This window comes from Peromyscus leucopus, chromosome 1 (assembly GCF_004664715.2).
Source record: "Peromyscus leucopus breed LL Stock chromosome 1, UCI_PerLeu_2.1, whole genome shotgun sequence".
NCBI lineage: Eukaryota > Metazoa > Chordata > Mammalia > Rodentia > Cricetidae > Peromyscus > Peromyscus leucopus.
Genome location: NC_051063.1, coordinates 121,790,722 through 121,803,463, shown reverse-complemented (window position 1 = coordinate 121,803,463; position 12,742 = coordinate 121,790,722). Strand labels below are relative to the sequence as shown.

The 12,742-nt window shown below is 43.6% G+C and overlaps 1 protein-coding gene across 1 annotated transcript in view; it reads left to right on the top strand.

Moving 5' to 3' along the window:
• Positions 1 to 12,742, top strand: part of Efl1 (elongation factor like GTPase 1) — a 123,783-nt gene that overhangs the window by 45,008 nt on the left and 66,033 nt on the right. The window contains exons 14-15 of the mRNA XM_028873811.2: positions 3 to 169; positions 2,817 to 2,955. Of these exons, the coding sequence (XP_028729644.1) occupies positions 3 to 169; positions 2,817 to 2,955 (306 nt within the window). The remainder of the gene's footprint in view (positions 1 to 2; positions 170 to 2,816; positions 2,956 to 12,742) is intronic.

Below are 12,742 nucleotides of genomic sequence, written 5' to 3'. Positions count from 1 at the left end.
AGGTGATGAGCCAGATGTGGCAAGTGTTAGCTCTCGGCCTGTGCCCCAAGAAGAAAGCAGCCCAGAGGCCTTCATTGCATTCGCTCGTGTGTTCAGTGGCAGAGCTCGAAGAGGACAGAAGATTTTTGTCTTGGGACCCAAGTACAGCCCTGTTGAGTTTTTACACCGGGTAAGAGTTAGGGGCGTCCTTCCGAGGGTCTGGAAACTTTGAGACCGGCTGGTGTGGTGAAGAATAGGTGAATGAGCAAAGGCACCCAGGTCCTGTGTTAGCTGGTGTGTTACCTCGGTGACGCTTTGTGTAAATGGCTCCCAGAGTAGCATGTGGGAACCATATAAGCCAGTGAACAGCTTTCCAGGCCTTTTTGCACATCAAGCAAGGTTAAGAGTCGCTTTGGGATGGAGGGAGGAAATAGATGTAGACGATGTTCTGGAGCCAAGGCAATGGTCAGTCTTCAAGAAGTTACAGAGCCAGAATCGCAATGATCCAGAGAAAAGGTATAGGAAGTAAGCAGGTGGGAGGTGCCGCCTGCATAGTCTGGAGTCTGTTCAGGCCTGTCCGAGAGCAGACAGACAGCCAGCCGGCATGGAGAAATGCCCGAGTCAGGGCCAGAGGAGTCCATAGGCCAGAATTATCAGGCAACACCAGAAACAGGCACTGGGGTTAAACATGGATGAGAAAGACACCAGAGCGCCAGGCAGGACCAGCAAGAAGCAGCTCAACATGAGTGACATGACCCTCCTGGCCTAGTGCAAGCAGCTAATCTGTAGGTGACCAGGAGAGTGCAGTTAGATGCAGGTCGGAGACGAGGGAGCAGCTGGAGGAAGTCTGCCCTCACCTCTTCTCTTCACAGTTCGTTCACTGCCGTGCTGCATGGTGGGTAGGCAGGCCTTGCCAGGCTGTGCAGCAGAGCACAGTACTTGGTGTGCGCTCACTTGGGCAATGTGGGAAGCTCGAAGTGTTACAGCCTGCACATCTGCTGTGAGCTTAGTAGTTCTTAGCTTGAGAGACACGCACTCTCTAAACTGTCCAGTGATAAGGATTGTCCTCTGAAGCACCCACTTACTGGCTGTTACAAATCCCACGTGCACTCCTAATCACCATCTATGTATCATCTATTGCTGAGACTACAGGGTGGAACTGGTTACGTATGTGTCTGCAGCAAAGCCACACAAAAGACAAGTGACTCCATGGAGTCACAGCCACAGGAATCCCAGTCTGATATGCTTTTGAAAAAGGGTATGTGAAATATTTCAGACCTACTAGATCCTACCTATGTTCTTTGTGTTATTTCTGTTGCTGAGTGTTACTGATCATAACATATCTGGCAGTTTAGAAGAGTGGAGGTTATCAGCTCATACTTTCTAAGACTTAGGGGCTGGGTCTGACTTAGCTGGGTGTCGGTGTGCTTGGGATTTTACACTGCTGTCATCAGGGTGTTGATGGGCTGTTCTGCTTTGCAGGATCACCTAGGAAAGAATGTGCTTCCGAGGAAGGGGGTGGGAGAGAGTGAGCATGCGTGCGCAGCTCATGGACGTGTGCTGTGTGTGCACATAATGCTAAAGATTGAACCCAGGGCCATGTGTGTGGCAGGTACTGAGCTACAGCCACAGCCTTTTTTTTTTTTTTTTTACTTTTTATTTTGGGATGGGGTCTCACTGAGTTGCCTAGGATAGCCTTGAGCTCATTCTGTAACCTAGGCAGGCCTTGAACTGTGATCCTTCTGCCTCAGCCTCCCAAGTCCCTGGATTATAGGCCTGTGGCATCAGGCGTGGTGTGCTCCTTACATCTAGATTTCCTGCCATGTTGTTTTCAGAGCTGCCCTTGAGCGTTGCAGTCATACAGAACGGGGACATTAGCTGTATCGTGTCGAAAAGCCATCTCTTTCCTCAGGCTCCCAGTCTCCCTTGCTTTTGAGCCTCCATGGGTGTTCTTGCTCTGCTCCATTTCTGACCGTCAGTCTGTGCTTGTGATGTCAGTTGTCTTGATATTACATTTTAGAGCTAAGACGTTTTACTCAATCTTAGTACTAGCTCTGCCCTGTGGGCACCAAAGACGATTGGTTGATTGAAATCCTTCCTGGGTACTTGGATGTGGAGGATATATTTCTGAACACTCACGAAACTCACACCTTGAATCATTCATGACAGTGTCTCCTTAAGAATAAATAATGAAGTAGGGGGCTCATAAATCCGTTCTCGCGTGTGGTTTTATGCACGTGTTCTGTCTTTTCTTCAGCGTTCCTAGTATTTCAGCATATGCTCCCTTTCAGATTAACCACTGCGGCATACATACCTAGCCGGTGCTCAGCTTTTTCATGGCGTCTTTATTGGTTAGTTTCATGTGTCTGACTAGCAGAGTTCTTGTTGAACGATTTTCAGAACATTCTCAGGAAGATCCCGGCAGTTTTAAATTATAGTGGTAGTCATGAGTGTTGGGACAAACGTGGTAGAGTCATGAGAACTGTTGCATGGAATAGTGCTCATACATATTAACAAGGGGCTCTGGGCCAGCAGAAAGGGAGCGCCCAGGTCACGGGAGAAGCTTTATATATAAAGTATAATAACCTCAAAGCTGTTAGCTGGGGATTTAGACACATTTTAAATATGTGAGAAGTTTTAGTGTTTCAGAACTTACTCATCAGATGTGACTTGTTTTTTATCATAACCCATGGAGAATAGAAAATAACATTTCAGCTTTGCGTGTTTTGGGTGGACGAAAGGTGACCTCACAGTGTCTCGCTGCTAACTCAAAACTCGAGGGTCCCGTGACCCCTCCCTCGTCTCCTCACTTGCTTTCCATCGTTTTTCTCCGGCAGGTTCCGCTGGGCTTCTCAGCTCCGCCGGAGGACCTGCCTCCTGTCCCCCACATGGCATGCTGCACTCTGGAGAACCTGTATCTTCTGATGGGAAGGGAGCTGGAAGATCTGGAGGAAGTGCCCCCAGGAAATGTGCTGGGTAGGGTGCTGCTGGCGACTCCACTCACTCCAGCCTTGAGGGCTGTCCAGTGTGTCATTAGGTGTTTAGTGACATTTTCAAAGAGAATGCCCTGTCTTTTTCCATAGTTCCTAATTTTCTTTTCTGGAGCCTTTCACTTAGTATAATTGAGTCACCAGCATGAGTCAGTAATTTGGATATCTAGTTCAAACATATGTGCTCCTTAAGTAAATGGTGATGTTCTATTTTACGTGGGGGTGCCATTTGTTTGGAAGCTAAAAAGAGAATTCTTACTCATATAAAGTCAGTGTAGATGACCAAACATTTCTGGGTCTACAGGTTTGATTCTAAATTTTTGGAAGCTGTTGTGTTATGATGGTCTGTTTAAACTTGTTCCTTTTTTCCTTACTGCTCCCCACCCAAGTGCTTCTTACACCTGAGAATTGCCTCTTTAAAAGGAGCTGATTGGTATTCATTTTTCTGTGTATGTTGTTCCTTGTTCCTTGCTCGATTCCTGCACTTCCTGCAGAGTCCATGGAGGCTCCTAAGGCTGTTCTTGATGGACATTCTTCATCAGAACCAGGACATGGAATGCTGTGTTCCATTGTGCACTTGGGTTCTGAGTCATATGGTCCTTGTCAGCTGTGGAGCTGTTCATTCAGTGCCTGCTTAGAGGAGGAGCCCTGGTTAATTCAAGGACATTGCTCTAGAACAGCTACTGGATTTTGTAGGCTGTGATCTAAGAAATTTGCCAAAACATGTTGTTCTGTTCCTGCTGAGATGTATCCTTTTCTTTTTTTTAAAAAAAAATCTATTAATTTTTTTTTTTTTTTAATTTAACATGGAATTGGTAGAATTCCTGGCCTCTCCCTAGTCCCTCTTCTGTTTCTACTTTGGAAAATACCACTGAAGTTTTGATCCAGCTGATGATTGATCCAGTTTTGTGAGTGACCACAGCCAGTTTCATCAGAACTTTGGGAGAATGGGAACCCCACCTCTGCTCCTAAGCCCTCATGGGATTACTGTGGGTTAGACCCCCTTTGTTTCTTAAATGGCTCCATAACCTAGGAGCTCAGCCTAATGTCCGGGGAAAGGAAGACACTCTGTGGTGTGGACAGCATGGAGGGCCTTCATGATGGTGCCTCTGCCTAAGGCTCAGTGTGTTGTCTTCTCCAGTAGAAGTGATAGGAGCATGTCAGGCTATATATGTGTGTGTGTGTGTATATATATATATATATATATATAATCTGTGTGTGTGTGTGTGTCTGTTGTCTGTGTGTCTGTGTCTGTGTCTGTGTCTGTGTCTCCCTCTTATTTTCTAAAAATTGGGAAGTGCTGGTAGGAGGTGGGTAAAAGTAACTGAACATTATTTGTCATTTACCTACTTAAGAATATCCTAAAGGAGCCGGGCGGTGGTGGTACACACCTTTAATCCCAGCACTCGGGAGGCAGAGGCAGGCGGATCTCTGTGAGTTCGAGGCCAGCCTGGTCTCCAAAGTGAGTTCCAGGAAAGGCGCAAAGCTACACAGAGAAACCCTGTCTTGAAAAAAAAAAAAAAAAAAAAAAAAAAAAAAAAAAAAAAAAACAAAGAATATCCTAAAGGACACAGAACTTTGAGTGGGAAAGGCCAGGTGCATTTCCTGTCTGCCTTAGGACTCCATTTAGCTGCTTAGATCTCACTCAGTCCGTAGTCCTTGACTGTTGACCCTGGACCCTTGTGAGTAGAGCATCGTGGTGGCAGGAGCATGTGGTGTGAAGTTGTGGTAGCCGGGAAGCAGAGCAGAGTGCCTCATACCCTGGTGGATGGGAACAAGAGTGAAGCCATGACAAGAAGGATAAGATCTAACTCCATGGGCGGGCGCTGCCCTCGTGGCCCATCTCCAGCAGGCTCCTCCTTCCAGAATTCTCTTCCCAGGAGCCAGTGTCCCATAGGTCAGAACCCTCATGATCTGATTGTCTCTGGAAACACAGCCCGGGGTTTGCTTTACTAAACCTAGGTGTTTCTCATCCAGTTAAGTAGATAAATCATCCCAGCCACCTAACAGGATTCATGCTTTTATTTGGGGGTAAAAGGGCTTTCCTGGTGACCTGAGTGTAGTCTTGTTTCTCTGATTTTGTCATATGCCCCTGCTAACTGCAAGGGAGGCCCAGGACTGAGTATAGGGATACTGGGGCTATGAGTGTTTTTCAGAGGTCTGCTTTACACTGCCAGCCAAGCCACCCGCGCCCCTCATCTCTTGTTGCCTAGCGACTCCTGAGTCCCCTTTGTTAAAGTGTGTTTCTTCACATCGACAAGCAAGATCGTCCCCCAGAAGGATTAGGAATTAGAGCCAGGCTAACCTCTTTGGTTTGCCCTCCAAACTGAGACAGACAGTAATTGTTTCCAAATCTAACTGAGCTCTCTACATAACTGGCCAGAACAAGGACTCCTAGATTCGGCCCATAGTTCCCACCAAGCCGTTACATTGGTTTCTAGTGAGTCCTGCAGCCTTGCTTGGGCCTAAGTATTTACAAATGATTTGAACTAACTGCCTTAGCTACTGATGTTACTGACAGTTCTCTTTCCTCTGGTAGAAACAGAACAGCTACACTTAATTGTTTTTTGTTACAATTGTTAATTGTTTTCCAAGATTGTTATCTAGGGATTCCTGTGGATTCATTTATTACAGTTATCATTTAGCTAAACATGAAAGACAGAACATTAAATAGCAATATACTGAGTATATTTCATTCTAACTATAAAATACTAACAAAACTATAAAATACCTATAAAATTGAATTTGACATTCCTATTGTGTTGTAGCAAGCTGATATCCCAAGTTAAAATACAGTCAGTTTAAAATTCTTCATATTTATATCATGAAAGTTTTTGGTTTTATTTATTTATTTTTGGCCTTTCAAGACAAGTATTCACTGTATAACCCTGACTGTCCTGCAGCACACTCTGTAGATCAGGCTGGCCTTGAACTCACAGAGATCCGCCTGCTTCTGCCTTTTTTCCCCTGGATTGTCAATATCTCCATGGTTGGAAAAGAACAATACTATATCCAGGTCCCTTCTAAGCCTCTAACTTCTCAGGCCCATGGTTCTTAAAGATAAACCTTATTTCAGTAATTAGGCCATTTTCTCTCCCAATATTCATTAGAAGGAGCAGTAGCTGTTTGGACATGGTCCTTTGGGCCTGATGACCCATTCAAATGACTCCATCAGAACACCATGAACTGATTTGCAGCTTCAGAACCGAGAACAACCTCCCAGGCAAATTCCATTTGTTCATTGATTTAAAACCATACAGCATATGTTAGCAGTCATAAGTTCATAAGCCAGGGTGTTTAATAAAAGCAGCTGTTGAGAGCTAGCAAGAGTAAGGGAGGAGAAAGCCGAGAGCTTTCATCTTTAAGGTGGGTAGCAGAGAAGGCTAGCTGGTAGCTAAGGACAGTGAAGTGTTGCTAGGGTACATTGACTAAAACCAGGTGTATTCACATGGTTTTTCATTGTTTACAGTTTGAAATGAAAATTTAGGCTAGCTGAATTGGGTAGAATAATGCACATGTTCCAATTTCCCATTGTTGCATTATAAACCTTAAAGCCTAATGGCTTAAAATAAAGGTGGCTTTTTTTTTCCACACAGCTGCATTGGTGCGTTTGCTTGGTATGGGTGGTGTGTGTATCCCATGGGTGTCTGCTGAGGGAGCTCAGAGTCTAGGGGCTAGAGTTGTAGGAAGAGCCTTTCAGTCCAAGTGCTGAAGGATGATGCCACCTCTTGGTTGGGGGTAACTAGGCTTTACGGGTGAGTCGTTTGTTCCACTTTGAACATGAATTACCCCCACAAGCTCATTCCTTAAGTGGTTTTCTCCTATAATAGTACTCTTGGTGCTGGTAGTGCTCCTGTTGGTGGTAGTGCTCCTGTTGGTGGTTGTGCTCCTCCTGTTGGTGGTAGTGCTCCTGTTGCTGGTAGTGCTCCTGTTGCTGGTGGTAGTGCTCCTCATGGTAGTGCTACTTGGGGAATTTGTAGACACTCTCAGAGATGGGTCATGCTGGAGACTGGGTCACCAGGATGTGTCTTTAAAGAGCCTTATCTTGACTGCCACCTTCCCCTTCCTCCAGACCATGAGGTAAGCAGCTTCCCCCCTCTGCTCCCACTGTCATGTTCTGCTTTCCGCATGGGCCTAGAATCAGTGGAGTCAACGATTGTGGAATGCGTTCTCTAGAACTGTGCTAAAGTGCATCCTTCCTTTCCTTCAATTATTTTTATGAGTATGTCCCAGCATCCAGCTTGGGAGCTCTGTCACCTATGTGGCATGCCTTCCACAGCCTTCAGCTTCGTGCCACCACATCCTGTTTGTTAGAAGTGAATCATGACCCATATTCTAAGAAAGAACTATCTGTCTCTTTTCAGTGGGTTTTTACCCTCACTTTTATTGGGGGGCCTGTCTAGGATCTGTGGACAGTGCTTTAGAACCACCAGACTGCTGTGCACAGATCACTTCCTGTTTGCTTTTGCATTTTATAGACCTATCTATACACATCACAAATGGAGGTAGAGATGTTCGTGGTGATTGGGAAGGCCTGTGAGTGAGCTCTTTGTGACTTTGTTTACTTACAGAAAATGTCAGACCTGTTTAATAAGAAAATGGTGGCAAATGATGTGGCTGATGGCCATCTGCTTTTCATTAGAAACCATGTAGCAGTCAGTGAGTTCATTCGGTGCAGAGGAAAATTGTTTTGTTGGAAGAGGAAATGAAAACATTATATGGCATTCTTGGACAATCAGTATTAGGTAGTCGGACTCCATGGGGAAGTTCTTTTATGGGAACACTCGAAAATGCAGATTTCACATTTGAACTCAGCTGTAACTCACTTCAGATCTTATATGTGCTGATAAGTATGGGATAGATTTTGTAGTCTAGAAATAGTTGATTTTAAGTTTAAAGTCATTTAATGCTAACCTGATGTTTGTATAGTTGGTATAGATGGAACCAGAGACCTAACTGTCAGGGACACAATAGTCTTTTGTTAAATTCCCCACTGAAAATATCTCTAAAAATAAATGTTTGCTACAGGCTTGTACTAAAATATTGAGGGGAAATTGAATTAGAATTCCAAAGCCTTGGCCTTTTCATAGACTCTTGTAGATCTCTTCCATATGGTTGAGCCTTTAAAAGTTCAGGGACATATTCTGAGAGGAAACATGATATTCCTCTTTTCACAACATAAGGAAAATGATAAATATTAATTAGCCTTTTTCTGAACAGATTTAGTTCTGCTGTGGTTGGTTGCTGGGCCAATAGGAAATCAGTATCAGTGATCAGTATGGGTTGAATGGAGTGTGTGTGTGTGTGTGTGTGTGTGTGTGTGTGTGTGTGTGTGTGTGTGAGGGGGGGGCAGAGAGAACAAGAGAGAGCAAGAGCGGGTGGGAGAGGGAGAATATGGAGAATATGTTCTGTTTATGTGAAGTAAAGAAAAGTTGGAAGGATTTTACCTGCAAGTTCGACTTGATTTATTTCGAAGGAAATCTCAGCACTATGTGGCTTTAGTCTTGGGGATACTGTTATAATACTTCAAATTGACTTTTTGAAAATTTTTTACAATGTATATTATTATCAGCATTTTTGTTTGGAAAGAGTTATTTTAATCAACAAAATATTAACAGCTTTAATAGTCTTCTTACATTTCATAGCTTAACCTGATTTTCATAGTTTTTCACTTACAGATGATAATGATTTACAAGTTTCCTGTTATGTAATGGTTATATCTTATTTCTTCATACTTTCATGTTGCTGATAAAGGGTGGCAGATAACAGTGGGGGGTGTGCTGCTCCTGGCTTTAGTGGTGATGTCCCTGGTGTTTTGGCCTCACTTGTGATTCAGCAGCACTCGTCAGGCTAGGGATGGCTAAGCGTCCCGATGAATCCTCACACTGACAGCAGAGGATCGGAGGCCCTCCTCCTGTCACAGGTCATGGGTTATAGTTCATTTTCTGTGTATTAAGTTGCCTTTACAATCCTAGATAGAAGTCCCAGCCATTGATCACTGCACATTCTTTTAATAGATGTTAGTGTCTGATCCAGATTTTATCCCAAGTATCACGAAAGCACCAAATAGGAAACTTCCGGAACTGCACTGTCTGGTTGGTGGCCACTAACTACAGCCAGGCATTTACCTTTAAGTCATTGGACAACAAATGACAATAAAATGCACAGCATCAGCTGTGCTGGCTGGACTCCAGGACTCTGTAGCCATGCTGTAGAAGTGAGGCTGGGGGCAGTGTGCATGCAGTGTGCGCATTGTCGTCCTGCAGGTTTGAAGTCGTTCTCTTACTGGTAAAGCCAGCTCTTCCTGGTGCATACAGTGTCTGCCTTCATGAGTCTGGGGTGCTGCCCCTTCCTCAGTCCCGATTCGGCTTGTAATATCTGCTTGTAAGAATCTGAGTTCTTGGTTATAAAAACTTCCTCTTAAATTTTAATGTCTTATATATGCCTCTTATATATGCTTAATATTAAAAAAAAAATAACGTTCCTAACTGTAGATGTAGTTCAGTAATAGACTGCTTGCTTACTATGTGCAAGGCCTTGGGGCTAAAGAAAGCCCAATGCCATGATACATTAAAAATAATTTAAAGTATAGCACAAGCTATACATGGGTAAATTTGAAAATTCAGGTAAGCTAAAAAAAAGTCATCTCCTGCTGTCTATGGAGTAGGTGTGTGAAACAAATCAAAGTTACAGTGCTTTTCCATCAGGTTCTGGGAAACAGTTCAAGTGTCAAAAGGCTTTTCTGGTTCTTAAAACTCTTGATACTGATTTCCATGAAACCACCTGTCCCTGGCTGGTTATCAAGTTTGTGATGAAGTGATGCTGGCCGACTGTGGACCACCTGGCTGATTTTCCCTGGCCACTCTATCAGTGCTCATGCTGGTAGAGATGATAAGATTGACTGTGGGGTCATAGAGACTTCTGTCCACACTGGCTGTGATGATGACATTAACAGGTAATGTCTGTGAGGGCTTATTGTGTGCTAGAAGCTGTACTAACTAGTTCTCTTGCTAGTGAGACAGGACTGTTTACATATGGGGGATTGTAGCTTGGAACACCAAGTAACCAACACCCTGATCTATATATAGTACAATGGTGAGCATTGTGAAAGCTTCTGGGTGTGGCTGCTCCTGTGGCTGCTTAACCTTTTTGTTTCTGTATCATTTAGGTTGTCTTCCTTTGCTCCAAATAGTCTTACTGATTGATCACTTTTGACATTGCATTTCCCACCTCCCTTTAGAGAATGAGTCTTCACTGGGCATGGTGGTCCATGCCCTCAGTCAGGGTTACGAAATGAGACTCTTATATGTCTGTCAGCTTTTTAAATTAATTTGCTCATTTTTGTTGAATCCTTTATTTTTTGTAGGAATTGTTTTATTTATTGTATTTGAAACTAAAGCATGTATGTCCTAAATTTTAATATGAATTTGGCTGAATGCCTTTAATTTTACATGTGACTTGCCTTCTTTTTCTTTTGAGATAAGGTTTTACTTTGTAGGTATGTATACCAGGCTGGCCTTCAACTCAGAGATCTGCCTGCCTCTGCCTCCCAAGGGCTGGGATTAAAGCGTTAACATTAATGCAGTAGCCACTGCACCTCGTCTTATCAGTACATTGTTCTGTGTCCCCTGGTTCAGCACTCCCAACCAGTGGACTGCAGCTGCCGGTGGCCCTGGGGCATGCTCAGCCCCTTCAGCCCTAGAAAGCACTGAGTCCGTTCTAGGAAGAGGACATGTCCTTCCCGGTCACCTCAGCTTTGCTTGTTGCTCTGTGTTTCCTAAGTGCTCATCATGTAGGCCAAGTTGTGCTTCTGGCTTCTCATACGTAGTTACTGAAGTACATGGCTGTGAACATGGACCTTCTGAAAAGTTGGGTGACTCTAAGAATTGCCCCCAGACCATAGTCGAGAACTTCGGTAGGAGCCCTGCTCCATCCCCAAAGCGTAGATATATTTCTTTTTTATTCTTTTTTTGTTTTTTGAGACTATCACTATGTGTAGTCCAGGCTGACCTGAAACTTATGATCTCCCCACCTCAGCCTCTCATTGCTGGGATTACAGGTGTGCACTACCACACCCAGCTTCCTCTGTTGTTCTTCTTAAATGAAGCCTAAAGAGCAGAGGAGCCTATCGTGGGGGAAGATGAGCAAATAGTAGTTGGAGTTGTTGGTTAAGGGAACAAAGCAGGCTGACGTGTCAAAAAGGTTGAGTTAGTGGGAGGGGGACAAGCAAGGGGGGGGGCTTGTAAAAGGGAAAGATGCAAGATAGAGTGAAAAATGTAAGTGATCAAGGAAGGGAGGGAGGGAGTACCATGGTAATGGAAGGGGAATTGCAGTGAGCCCTCCTCAGCAGATCGTTACACTGTATTTAGACTAAGATGGAACAACACTTAGGCTCCCAGAAGAAGTGGAGATGTGAAACCCAGCCAGCATCACATACACATGGAATATAAGGTTGGCCTGAGCATAGTGCCGGTCCGTGGAATATAAGGTTGGCCTGAGCATAGTGCCGGTCCGCGGTGGGGAGGGACTACAATCAGGCTGTTCCTAGTCAACCAGAAGCTTTCCTGGGGTGAACGGGGAAGAAATGCTACTGACACCATCAAGGGTGGGGACATGCTCCCACGCCCCTGAGCAACTCCTGCAAACCAGCTGGCAGGCTTCTTGCTGTTTCTTGAACTGCAGCTATAATTTTGGTCCAAGTGTGTTTTGGATGTAGTAGTTAAAGAAGTAAGTAACTGTACTTAGAACATAAGTACAACGATTAGACTTCGAGTCTGTCCATTCCAAAGATTTGTTAGAAGCACACTTGTGAGGTTGATAATTAATAGTTGACATAATTGCTGTGCCAACACTGACCAGGCCAGCAAGGCCAGAGCCTGGCATTTAGCTAACTTAACAAGACACCAACAGGTCAAGTTTCAGATCTAAGGAAACAGGAGAGAGGGGACAGGAATGGATCAAGTAAAAGTCAAGGTCAGGAGACAGGTGATGAGATGGTCAATCCTGGTTCTTAGTATTTATAGCTCAGTTCAAAGTGGGGAAACACTTTGAGATTTGTAAATATATTGACAAGATACCATTGATGGTTCATACCATATAGTCTTTTGGTAAAAACAGATTTTTCTTTCAGCAATTTCATATGCATAAATTGATGCATTCATTTGGAATTCAATTTGACATTGTCTTAAGGATTTTAATGATACATTTTATGGTAAGATATAAATGTGTTAAGTCATTTTTTTTTTAATATTTCTTGAGGGAGAAGTATTTCTTTTAAGACCCTGAGGTTAACTTGTGGAAAGGAAACTTTGGAGTGACCACAGTAAGGAGGAGTTTTAAGTAGTGGCAGTTTTTATGAAAACTCCACAGCTTAGTCTTTCAGAAAAGAGGCACTTGATGTTGGATGAGAAAGCATGTTCCAATTATGACCTCAAATGTGAATATATGTATGTGGCAGACAGATATGAAGTAACTCAGAAATGCATTTTAAAATCACAATAGAGTGTTCATTATCATTAGAAGGGCAGAAATATTAAAATCTGGCAATACCTTGTGTTGCGTTTGTAAAACTATTGAATGTTTTGAAGGATGCATGATACCCAGATGCTTAAAGGAATACATACAAGGATGTTAATAGTGCTGGCGTTCGTGAGAGAAGAGCAAATTAAATGCCCATAGATGCAAATTATATTGTTGTTATGAAATGGAATGCTATGTATGAGTGAAATGAATGATATTATCAGTTTTGGGCAGTCTCACAAATACAGTGAATT